The sequence below is a fragment of the Remersonia thermophila genome, chromosome 3 (assembly GCF_042764415.1).
Source record: "Remersonia thermophila strain ATCC 22073 chromosome 3, whole genome shotgun sequence".
NCBI classification, from domain to species: domain Eukaryota; kingdom Fungi; phylum Ascomycota; class Sordariomycetes; order Sordariales; family Chaetomiaceae; genus Remersonia; species Remersonia thermophila.
Genome location: NC_092219.1, coordinates 2,308,081 through 2,319,375, shown reverse-complemented (window position 1 = coordinate 2,319,375; position 11,295 = coordinate 2,308,081). Strand labels below are relative to the sequence as shown.

Below are 11,295 nucleotides of genomic sequence, written 5' to 3'. Positions count from 1 at the left end.
GTCGGCAGAATCTATCACGCCTAGGAGCACATGGACATGTCGCTCAACAAGCGAAGTGGTGCATGGAAATGCCGAGGATGATTGGTGGTGATGATGGTGGTGGTGTCTTATGTTCGTGATTGGAAGCTATGTACTCCAGTCCTTTCGCCTTACATCACACAACACTCCAGCCCGTACATGGCCCTCTCCACCTCCCTCTTGACCTGGTACCAGTCGGCCCTCCTCTCGGCATACTCGTACACCTCCTCGGGCCGGAAGACGCCGGCGAACCGATCGCCGTCGGCCATGATGGTGGCCATGTCCTTGGCGTGCATGCGCGCGTCGATGAGGTACAGCTGGCTCAGCTCGCGCAGCGCCTTGAAGTAGGGCAGCAGGTCCGCGTTCTTGAGCGTGCGTATGTACTCAAAGTAGAGGTTCATGTCGGCGATGAGCTTGATGGCGCCCTCGGTGCTGATGCGCTGGCGCTTGAGGTGCTTGCACACGGCGTTGAAGAGGCGCAGGCCGACCTCGGCGTTGAAGACGTCGAGCATGGACTTGTCGGTGCTGCCGACGAGCATGGAGGTGTGGGAGGCGACGAGGTCGCGGACGCGGCGGGCCGTCGGGGTGGGGCCGATGTCGGTGTCGGTGACGGCGGAGGAGGCTTGGGAGGGGAAGTAGGAGAGCGACGAGGGCGTCTTGTCGGGGGACGGCAGCGACGAGGCCGACGCCGAGGCCGCCGACGAACCGTCCGGCATGCCTCCGGCCGCGCCCGGGTTGTAGTCCGTCGGCAGCTGCGTCGTGGCGCAGATGTACTCGACCTCGTCCATCAGCACGTCGATGCCCTTGTTGAGCCCCGCGGCGACGCTCTCGTCGAGCATCTGCTCAAACTTCTTCTTAGCCAGGCCGGCGGGATCCAAAAAGTCGTTCCGGTCCGCCAGCTTGGGCCCGACCAGCTGCTGCTCGTAAAACACGTCGATCATCTGGGAGATGAGATCGCCGACGTTGACCAGCTCGATGAAGGTCACGAGCGGCGCCACCCCTCCCTTGCCTTCCTCGTCGTGATGCTTCTGCACCTCGCGGGGGTTGTACTGGCTCAGATGCGCCACGGCGCGGTCGAAGCCGGGCTTGACGTGCCTCCCGCCCAGGATGCGGAGGAGGGCGACGAAGATGGCCGAGCACTGCTCGCGCGCCTCGGCGCCGGCCTGCCCGCCGAGCTGCACGAAGACGGCGACGCGGCCGAGGCTGGCCTTGGCCGCGTGCACCAGGTTGAGCGCGACCTCGAGGCTGAAGAGCGACCTGATGCCCTCGAGCCGGGAGGTCATGAGGGCCGCCTTGGCGGCGAGCTCGTCGGTGGGCGCGGCCTTGCCGCCGGGCGGCATCGGGATGCTGCTGCGGTCGGGGGCCGGAGATTGCGCCCGCGACGCCTGCTGGCTCGACGGCTGCAGGCTGCTGCCGTTGGTTGAGGCCGACTTGCTCGCCGCCGCCGCCGACGACGACGACGAGGACAAGCCTGGCAGCGAGAAGGTGGTCAGGGTCGTCGGGAGGACCGTGACGGGCATCATGACGACCTTCTTGAAGGACGTCAAAAAGTCCTTCTTGTCGGCCTGGCGATTGGCGAAGCTGCCCATGTAGAAGGACTCTGCGCTGGCGTCCTGCTCCGTCAGCTTCTTCTCCCAGTCGCCGACCTCGCGCTCGGCGTGGCGGGTGAACTCGTCCAGCTCGTCCTGGAGGTACAGGTCCAGGTGCGGCTCGAACAGCTTGAGCGCCAGCTCGCGGGCCATGGCCTCCTGGTGTTGCTTTTGCTCCTTTTGCTGCAGCGGGTCCAGCGGGCCGGTCGTTGGCGGCGTTACGGTGCGGAAGAAGTGTAGCGCCTGCTCAAAGATGCCCGACACGGCACGCAGGTACGACGGGATGCTCCGCTCGTGGGTCTCGTCGAACAGCGGCGTCGCATAGTCGGTGATGATGTCCTCGCGGACCTTGTCGACGAAGGCCCAAAACACGCGGACCGGGTCGGGGAAGATGCGGCCGATGACCCCGGCCTGCTCGTTCACTTTGAGCGCGAGCTTCTCGAAGAAGAGCCGCGACGGTTCGAGCGTGATGGTATCCGCCAGGGTCTGGTTGACGCACTCCATGGGGTTGGCGAGCACCTCGCGGTCCGAGAAGAGGGGGTGCTTCTGGATGAACAAGTCCACGGCGGCCCCGCCGCCGCCGCCGTTGCCGCCGTTGAGCAGGTCCAGCACGTGCGCGTACTTGCGCATGCGGCCGTCGACATCCCAGAACTCGTATCCGTGCTCAAACTCTCGCAGGACGGCGCTCTCAAAGATGCCGGCCATGGTCTCGAGCTTCTCCTCGCGCTTCTGGGCACCCTGAGCCCAGTCGCTGCGAGCAAAGGTGCGCAGGCTGGCCAGCATCTGGGCCTGGCGTTCGGGGTCGCGAAAGACCTTGAAGACGAGGGGGTCGGTGTGGGATTTGGCGCTCACGAGGTCGAAGTAGAAGGGGGCCAGGGCGCCGTAGATTTTGCCGTACTCCTGCCGAGCCATGCCGCGAATGCTGCGGACGTTTTTGAGGACCTGCAGCAGCGCCTCGGGGTCTCGAGAGGGGTCCTGTTGCGTGGGTGCCGTCCCGGTCACCGTCATGGTTTCGAACCCGTCCGCTAGCTCGGCCAAAGGTAGCTGTTGCTGCCGTAGCCTCTCCTGTTCCAGCATCTTGCGCCGCCTTTCCTCCTCCAACCCGGCGTCGAACAACAGGCTTTCCCTCTTCCCTGCCCCAGCACCACCGCGGCTCTCAACCGTTGCCGCCCCGGGGCCGGCCCCAGGCCCGGCACCAGCGGTACCAGCGGCACCAGCAGCAGCAGCAGCCTGCAGAGTCCGGCGCTTTCGCATGGCCTCCTCAAACCGCCTGCGTGCTTCGGCCTCGTCCCAGCAGCCCATGCTCTTAAGACGGGCCACCCAGCGGAAGTCATCGTATACCATCTCGCGCATGCGACGGGAGGTGCGAGCGAAGCGGATCTGGTCGGCGACGGGGAGGTAGTCGAGGATGGCGGCGAGGATTTCTGCGAGAGGATTCGTTAGCGCGTGCCAGAGCCGGAGCATCGTCATCTCATGGTCGCCGGAGAGCCGTCAAGCAGCCATGGAAGCGGAGAGAGGATGGGTTGGCGCACCGGCTGGCAGGAAGGGCTTGGACTCGATGATCTCGGTGGCCTGGAGGGTTTGGAGGATGCTGGTGGACAGCCTCGGAGCCGCCGGGGGCCCGGACGAGGCCGTTCTTCCCGCTGCTACCGACATGGCTGTTGTTGGTAGAGCCGTCATGGGCGTCGTCAGGCGATGGATGGTCGGGGGTTGAGAAGGACGGGTTGGAAAGTCGAGCAAGCGCGTATGGTCCCCGTCCGTCACGATTTCACGGCATTATAACATTGCTGCGGCAAAGTGCGACGAGAAGGAAAGATGCCATCCAAACACGACGAGGCGAGGCGAGGCGAGGCGAGGAGCAATGATACCAAGAAGAAAAAAGGCTGGGTGTAAGCTTGCGTGGGATGTCAGAAGGTCGGCGGCCAAGGTAACCCTTGAGGTTCAGGTGCCTTGAGGTTCGGGTCCGGTCCCTTGAGGTTCAGGTTCCGTTGTACCAAGTAGTTGGCGAGCTTTCGGGGGTTCGGGGGCGCGGGACAGGGGACATCAGGGAGAGCGGAGTAACATTGACGTTGGCGTTACCGTTACCGTTACCGTATTTTCACCCCCACCGTTACGGAATCCTCTCCCCCCACCTACCAGAAAGGGTATGTCTCTGGCGGGTGTCAGTGGCTGGTGTGGGGCGGCAGGCGGTGCAAGTTTCAGGGTCTCCCCGTTTCCAAGCCGAATGCACATTCGTCACCGCCAACCTCGTCCACTTCAAGCTCTCCATCCCATCGGCGCAGAAACGCACCGAGGCGGCCCCCTCCCGGAAGCATCTTACACAGCGCTGGCGGCACCGGCGCCTGTCTCTCTCGGGCTCGTCGTCGATACGGCAACCCGGAAACGAAAGCAAAAGGCCTCGCACATAGCACGACGCCGAGCCAGCCACGTTCCTGGGCCTCCTCCGCTCCGACCGAGCTGAACGAAACAAGCCGATCGATCCCCAAGACACCCCGATCCTCTCCGTCCCCGGGTCGCTAGCCGACCAGAACCGACTTGTTGTCTCTTTCGAAAACGACGAGACACAAAACCACGCACATACCGCTCCCATTTCTCGCTCCACGGACCCGCCGCCATGTCCTCCTGGTACTCCAACCTCCTCACCAACGCCTCGCGGCTCCAGCGCACCTACTTTGGCGGCGAGACCGACGGCGACACGGACGACGACACGCTGGTCTGCCGCGTCCTGCGCGCCTACTACACCGAAAAGGGTCAGGCCTTTCCCGAGTGGCTGCCGCCGGACCCGCGGGCGCCGCCGCCCCAGCAGCCCGTCCTGCGAAACCAGCCCCAGCCGGGCCGGTACGGCTCGTTCAGCGGCTCGCAGAGCTCCGGGGGGTTGAGCAGCTTGTGGGGGGACAACAGCAATAACAACGCGGCCGGCGCCGCTGCCACCGCCGGCCCTGGCGGTGGCCCCGGCGGGAGGCAGGGCTCGTTTACGAGCAGCAGCAGGAACCCATTCGCCTCCCCACCTGCCGCCGCTGCTGCTGCCGCCGCCGCCACCGCCGCCGGGGGCGGTGGTGACGCGGCTCAGCGACCCGGCATGATCAGCCAGCGCGGGCAGAGCTACCAGGCGCCCTCGGGACAAGGCGGCGCGGGAAGCGGCGGGGCGACGAGCGCGCAGGAGAAGCTGAAGCAGCGGCTGTGGGGCGGCGCGAGGACGGCGAGCCCGACGGGGGGAGGACCATTCCAGCCTCCGCCCCAGCAACAGCAGGCGGCCCCGACGTCGGCTCCGCAGCAGCCGCCATCGTCTGGGAATCGGTGGGGGTCATGGGGGAGTCAAGGGGGGAGGGATGACAAGCCGGTGATGAGCGCGAACGCGCCGTGGTCGGATGGAGGGTTTGATTCTCCTGGCGGCGGCGGCGGCGGTGCTAGTAGTGGCGGGCAGGGAGGAGGGAGGAGGTACGGGCTGCCGAGCGGACCAAGGGTTGGGCTGCCGAGCGGTCCACGGCCGAGATGATGAGCAGGGTGGGGTAGAGGAGGAGGAGGAGGTGGAGGAGCTGGGCTGCTGAGTAGCCTTGCTGCGATTTGGGATAGGGGTTCTAGTTGGTAGTGGTGGTAGTGGCGGTGGTGTTCTTGGATACGGTAGGGCAGGGAGAGCACCTGGTGTTGGATTGGATTGGATGGGATGGGATGGGATGGGATGGGATGGGATAGGATTGTGTATCAAGCGGTTGTCAGGGGTATGAACCTGAACCTGGTTGCAGTAGTAATTCACGAAAGCGGATAGAGCATGGAATGGAAGCTTGAATAATGCCTTACACTCATAGCTACACAGTACCTTGGTAGGTAAATACCCTTGGCTTTTTTTTTTTTTTTTTTGGTTTTCTTTTCTGTTCTTTTCTGTTCTTTGGTTTTTACGTACGGTCTACGTCTACACACCCTCCAAAAGTGCAGAAGTGGCCTTGTCTGCAGCGCCGTGCAGTAGCGAGCGTCTCGTCTGATGACGACGTCAGCGCTGGCGTGACGCGTCAAGAGGCGAGCTCCGGGTGGATGCAACGGCAGGCCTCCCAAAGCCCCAAAGTCCTTGGTACCTGCGATGACGTAATAAACCTGCGGCAACCCCAAGTACCTCTACCTTCAGCCATGCCCCTCAGCGGGGCTCCCCCTGCCTGGTTTGGGACATGCCGGCCTTGACCTCTTTCTCCGGCGCAGCGCAAGCCTTGGATTCCCGTCCTCGCTCTCGCTCCTTCAACCCGTCGTCAGCTGACCGCCACAACAAACATTCACGGCCATGACGCGCATCCTGAGACCGTCGCCGTCGTCGTCGTCGTCACCGTCGCAGCCGTCGCAGCCGTCGCAGCCGTCGCAGCCGTTGCCCAACCCCCCGCCTCCGCAACCATCATTAGCAGAGCCGTCCCAGCCATCGACCGCATCAACACACTCGACGCTCACCACAGGCGCCTCTTCTTCCTTCTCCACCATCTCCCTCCCTCGCCGTTCCCCGTCTCCCTCCGGCAGCTTCTACGCCATGAGCGACGACGAGGAAGGCGACTACGACACCATCACCCACTCCCCGACCGGCCGTCGCGGCGTTAAGCTCCTCTTCACCAAATCCAAGGTCTACGTCCACCCAACCCCGTCGGCCCGCGACAACATCCCCGGCTACATCGCCCTTCTCCAACAAAAACACCCCGTCACCCCTCCCGACACAAGCAGCAGCAGCAGCAACAACAACAACAACAACAACACCACCAGCCATCGCCAGGACCGCCCCTCCTCTTCCTCCTCCGCATCTCCGGCCCCGGGCCACTCCCACCGCCACCCTTGCTCGTCCGACCTCTTGCTCGCCTGGGTCCCCGAATCCCAGCTCGGCGACGCCGCCTCCATCTACGTCAAGGTTGACCTCTCCGACGCCAGCTCACCTCCCCGACAATCCTACCTCGTACCCCCGCCGCCCACCGTCACCTCCCACCCTGCCACCGCCGTCGGCCATTATGCCTTCGCCGTGCCCGTTTCGGCCATCTACTCCCTCCTCATCCGCCCTCCCAGCATCGGCTGGTGGTACGGCAGCGTCATTATCAACTCGCGCGCCGGCGACTCGTTCCCGCCGCTCTTTTTCCACGATGACGAGTGCCAGAGCACCATCCTGCAAAAGAAGAAGCGCGCGAGGGATGCCTTCGATCCCTTCGGCGAGACGGGCGAGATGTTTTGGGGCGGCGACGAGGTGCTGAGGTGGCTGAAGCGCTACGTGGCCATGGAGCGCAGCGCCGCGGAGCCGAACGTCTACCTGGTCGAGCCCAGCGAGGAGGACAGCCTCGCTTTCGGGGCGCAGGCGACGGCAGCCGGCCCGACGGCTCACAAGACGGCCGTGGGGGGTGGCGGGAGGGGCGTCGGCGTCCCGGGCGCGAGCAGAGCCGCCGCCGCCGCCGCCGGCAGCGGCAGCGGGGCAGGCCCCTCGTCCTCCCGGCCGGGCCACCAAGGTGGCCGAGACGCCGGCATGGACCCGCTCATCAAGTTTGTCAAGGAGACGGGGTGGAACATCATGGAGAAGTTCTCCAAGGTCACCACCTTCACGCGCCAGGCCGCCCAGGACTACGTGCTCGACAACCCGCGCATGCCGCCGCAGGTCCGGCGGCTGCTACGGAACCCGGAGGTGCAGACCCTGCAGGACGAGTTCGACAGCGCCCGCATCTACCTGGCGCGCTGGGCCATGGGCATCGCCGAGCAGAGCGAGCGCGAGCGCAACCAGCGGATCTGGACCGCCAAGGACGTGATGGAGCTGGAGGATACCGACGTCGGCGAGTTTGAGCTGCTCGACGCGGCCGCCGCGGGAGGGCCGACGCTGGAGCAGCTCCGCCGGCCGGTGACGCTCGAGGAGTGGGAAGGGTTCTTCGATCCGGCGACGGGCCGGCTGGCGGTGACGGTGGACGAGGTCAAGGAGCGCGTCTTCCACGGCGGGCTGGATCCCGACGACGGGGTGCGCAAGGAAGCCTGGCTGTTCCTGCTCGGCGTCTACGATTGGTACAGCACCGAAGACGAGCGCAAGGCCCAGACGGCGTCCCTCCGGGATGCCTACCTCAAGCTCAAGGCCGCGTGGTGGGAGCGCCAGATCGACCGCGGGGGCGAGGGCGAGGAGGGCGAGTGGTGGCGCGAGCAGCGGGGGAGGATCGAGAAGGACGTCCACCGCACCGACCGCACCGTCCCCCTCTTCGCCGGCGAGGACATCCCGCACCCGGACCCGGACTCCCCCTTCGCCGCCGTCGGCACCAACGTGCACATGGAGCAGCTCAAGGACATGCTCCTCACCTACAACGAGTACAACCGCGACCTGGGCTACGTGCAGGGCATGTCGGACCTGCTCTCACCCATCTACGCCGTCCTGCAGGACGACGCCCTCGCCTTCTGGGCCTTCCAGCGCTTCATGGACCGCATGGAGCGCAACTTCCTTCGGGACCAGTCCGGCATGCGCGCCCAGCTCAAGGCGCTCGATCAGCTGGTCTTGTTCATGGACCCGGCCCTGTATGCCCACCTGGAGAAGGCCGATAGCACAAACTTTTTTTTCTTTTTCAGGATGCTGCTGGTGTGGTACAAGAGGGAGTTTGAGTGGGACGACGTGCTGCGGCTGTGGGAGTCGTTGTGGACCGACTACCTGACCAGCTCGTTTCATTTGTTTGTGGCGCTGGCGATTCTGGAAAAGCATCGGGACGTGATCATGATGCATTTGAAGCAGTTTGATGAGGTGTTGAAATATGGTAAGCCTTGTCTTTTCTTTTTTCTTCTTCCATCCCGTCCCCTCCACCCCATTTCAATGGTACATGCAACCAAAGCTAACCGTGATAAAAAAAAAAAGTGAACGAACTCTCCGGCTGCATCGACCTCGAATCTACCCTCATCCGCGCCGAAGCCCTCTTCAAGCGCTTCCGCCGCCTGGTCGAGGCCATCGACAAGAAGGCCAACTTCCCGGCGCCACGCGTGCTGTCGTCGCCGCGCACGTCGTCGTCGTCGTTGTCGTCGTCCCTCCCCATGGCTTCCTCGTCATCACCACCGCCACCATCACCACCAACGGCCGCTGGGACGAGCTCAGGGGGTGGTCGCGGGAGTGCTGCTGCTGCTGCTGCTGCTGGAGGAGGAGGCAAGGATGCAGGGAAACAGCCCCAGCAACAGCCGAAACAGCAAGAAAGGGTCATCACGCCCGAGCTGAGGCAGCTGCTGAGCAGGAAGGTCGAGGTGGTGCCGCACCACGACAGGGAGAAGGATGTGGCGAGGAAACCGGAGGGGAAAAAGGCATAACGCGGGGTCTATCTATGGCGCAGAGTGCCAGCAACACATGTGGGTTCTGGGTTTCGAGGTTGGCCGGCGTGTGTTGATAAGAGCGGTGTGGCGACGATGGCCGCAAGGGAAGCCGGGAGGGTCAGGGGGTTTGTACGAAGTCACCAGCGTGACGTATGGCTTTCTTTCTGGGTTCCATGGGTAGGTTGGGTTTCATCATCAGGACTGGTGGGCGGGATGAAGGGAGGGAGGGAGGGTGGGTCCGGCACGGGACATGAGACGGGGCGTTTGCATACATGGACTTTTTGTTTTCATAGCAGTCATGACTTTGAAAGGCATTTCTTAAGACTCCATAAAACAATGGTATGCCCAACGCCGAGCGCTCCCCAACCGAACTCCGTCCGACGCATTATCCATTACCCAGCTCATGACATCGTAGATTGGAAGAAGAAGAACGGAAAAAACAAAAAGAAAAAGAAGAAGCCGTCGCGGCCAGAGAACGAGACCACTAGGCTACTTGGCGATGCCAAAATCCAGCTTCCTCGCCACCCTCTGCCCCCTCGGCGCGCCTTCGTCCTCCACCACGCCCGGCCTTCGCTTCAGGTCGGCCCCCATCTTGTCCTCCCCGCCGGCCGACTTCCTCGGCAGGTCCTCCTTGCGGGTGGGCTTGGGGTCCGTCCTCCACCACCGGTGCTCGAGCATCTCCCTGGCCGAGATGCGCTTCTTGGGATCCAGGGCGAGCGTTCGCACGAGCAGATCGACGCCGTCGGCGCCGACGGCGCCGAACCTCCCCATGTAGGCGTCCTTGGGCCAGACGGGGACCACCTCGCTGGGCACCGTGTACTCGCGCAGGCGGGTGACGCCGGGCCAGACCTCCTCGGTCGGGGTGCCGATGTGCTTGCAGATGAGGGCGATCTGCTCGACCTCGGTGTTGCCGGCCAGGAAGGGGGCGCGGATGATGAGCTCGGCGAACACCATGCCGACGGACCACATGTCGACGGCGGCGCCGTAGTGGCGGGCCCCAAACAGCAGCTCGGGCGGGCGGTACCAGCGGGTGATGACGTTGGCCGTCATGCGGCGGCCCGGGTCGGCGAAGCCGCGCGCCAGGCCAAAGTCGGCGAGCTTGACCTCGCCGTCGGCGGCGATGAGCAGGTTGTTGGGCTTGATGTCGCGGTGCAGAACGTAGTTGTCGTGGCAGAACCAGACGGCGCGGGCGAGCATGCCCATCCAGGCCTTGATGTCCCCCGCGCCGTAGCGGACGCGGTCGACGTCGCGGATCAGCATCTCGAGGTCGCCGAGGGGCAGGTACTCGAGGACGAGGTTGAGGTTCTGGTCCTTGGAGCTGAAGACGGACAGCAGCGAAATGATGTTGGGGTGGCGCAGCTCGCGCAGGTACTTGAGCTCGCGCACCGCGTCGGGCGCCATGCCGTCCTGGTACTGCTGCTGGACCTTGATCTTCTTGATGGCCACCAGGACCGACGGGTCGTGCCGCGCGTGGCCGAGGTAGACGTTGGCGTAGGTGCCCTCGCCGAGCTTCTTGCCCTTGACGTACTTGCGCTTCTCGTCCTCGTTGAGCTGCTCGATCGGGTCGAGGGTCAGGGGTCCCGCCGGGCCGTGGCGGAGGAGGGATTGCGACGACGACGACGACGGCTGGGGATGCGAGGTGGGCGCGGCATTGGAGGGAAGAGGCGTGCCGCCGGTGGAGGAGGGCACGGCGGACGGTTGACGCTTGAAGGCGGAGGATTGCGCGGTCGGCGCCACGAGGGGGGAAACGGCCATCTTGGGACGGTCGAGGAGGGGTGAGATGGTGGATGGGGTGGACGTTGGAGGAGGGCGGGGAGGTTGTGTTTGTTGAACCAAAAGGTTCAAGTCGCATCGCGATCCCAAAGCGACGCCAAGGCTGAAACCCGTTCGGCATTTCTTGGCATTGAGAGACTTATAGTACACTCCACTCCACTCCACGGCGGGCGGGGGGGGGGTGGTTCTAGCGACCACCCTGAGGGCCGGCTGTGGCTGAGGCATGTGGCTGGGTGGGTACGTACTAGGGCTGACGTCACGGGCTAGAAATGTCCTCCAACCCGACAATTCACAATTCCAACTGCAATCTTCCCTCCCTCCCCTCCCCTCCCCCCAAATGAGATGCAGCATGTACATAAGCGTCACCCAAATCCCGGACCTCGGAGTTTAGCGGGCGTGTTGCTCTACTGATGTGCACGACACCGTTTCCGCCCGTGACGCGGCCTGGGGGCTTGGATCACCCATGTCGGATATGTCGGATGGGGATTAGACTTTTCCCGGTTTCTCACTACCACGAATGGCGGCATTGCGCCGAGCTTCGTCTCAGGGACCAGACTCGGCAACGGGCCAACGCAACCATGGTGGGCAGGTGACATGAATCTCGGCATCGTCTCAAAATGGCTTGCTGGACCATTACAGACAT

At 64.1% G+C, this 11,295-nt stretch overlaps 4 protein-coding genes across 4 annotated transcripts; 2 read left to right on the top strand and 2 right to left on the bottom strand.

Annotated features, from left to right (window-relative positions):
* Window positions 1–149: 149 nt before the first annotated feature.
* Window positions 150–3,263, bottom strand: VTJ83DRAFT_3472 (uncharacterized protein; the record flags this gene model as incomplete). Its single annotated transcript, XM_071009854.1, has 2 exons — window positions 150–3,031; window positions 3,140–3,263. The coding sequence occupies 2 exons, from the start codon at window positions 3,261–3,263 to the stop codon at window positions 150–152; spliced, it is 3,006 nt and encodes a 1,001-aa protein (XP_070867350.1).
* Window positions 3,264–4,221: 958 nt separating this feature from the next.
* On the top strand, window positions 4,222–5,103 carry VTJ83DRAFT_3471 (uncharacterized protein; the record flags this gene model as incomplete). The annotated part of the gene is made up of 1 exon (XM_071009853.1): window positions 4,222–5,103. The coding sequence occupies one exon, from the start codon at window positions 4,222–4,224 to the stop codon at window positions 5,101–5,103; it is 882 nt and encodes a 293-aa protein (XP_070867349.1).
* A 774-nt stretch (window positions 5,104–5,877) lies between these two features.
* Window positions 5,878–8,876, top strand: VTJ83DRAFT_3470 (uncharacterized protein; the record flags this gene model as incomplete). The annotated part of the gene is made up of 2 exons (XM_071009852.1): window positions 5,878–8,338; window positions 8,437–8,876. 2 exons carry the CDS (start codon window positions 5,878–5,880, stop codon window positions 8,874–8,876), a joined length of 2,901 nt encoding a protein of 966 aa, XP_070867348.1.
* A 492-nt stretch (window positions 8,877–9,368) lies between these two features.
* On the bottom strand, window positions 9,369–10,634 carry VTJ83DRAFT_3469 (uncharacterized protein; the record flags this gene model as incomplete). Its single annotated transcript, XM_071009850.1, has 1 exon — window positions 9,369–10,634. The coding sequence occupies one exon, from the start codon at window positions 10,632–10,634 to the stop codon at window positions 9,369–9,371; it is 1,266 nt and encodes a 421-aa protein (XP_070867347.1).
* Between the last annotated feature and the right edge of the window lie 661 nt (window positions 10,635–11,295).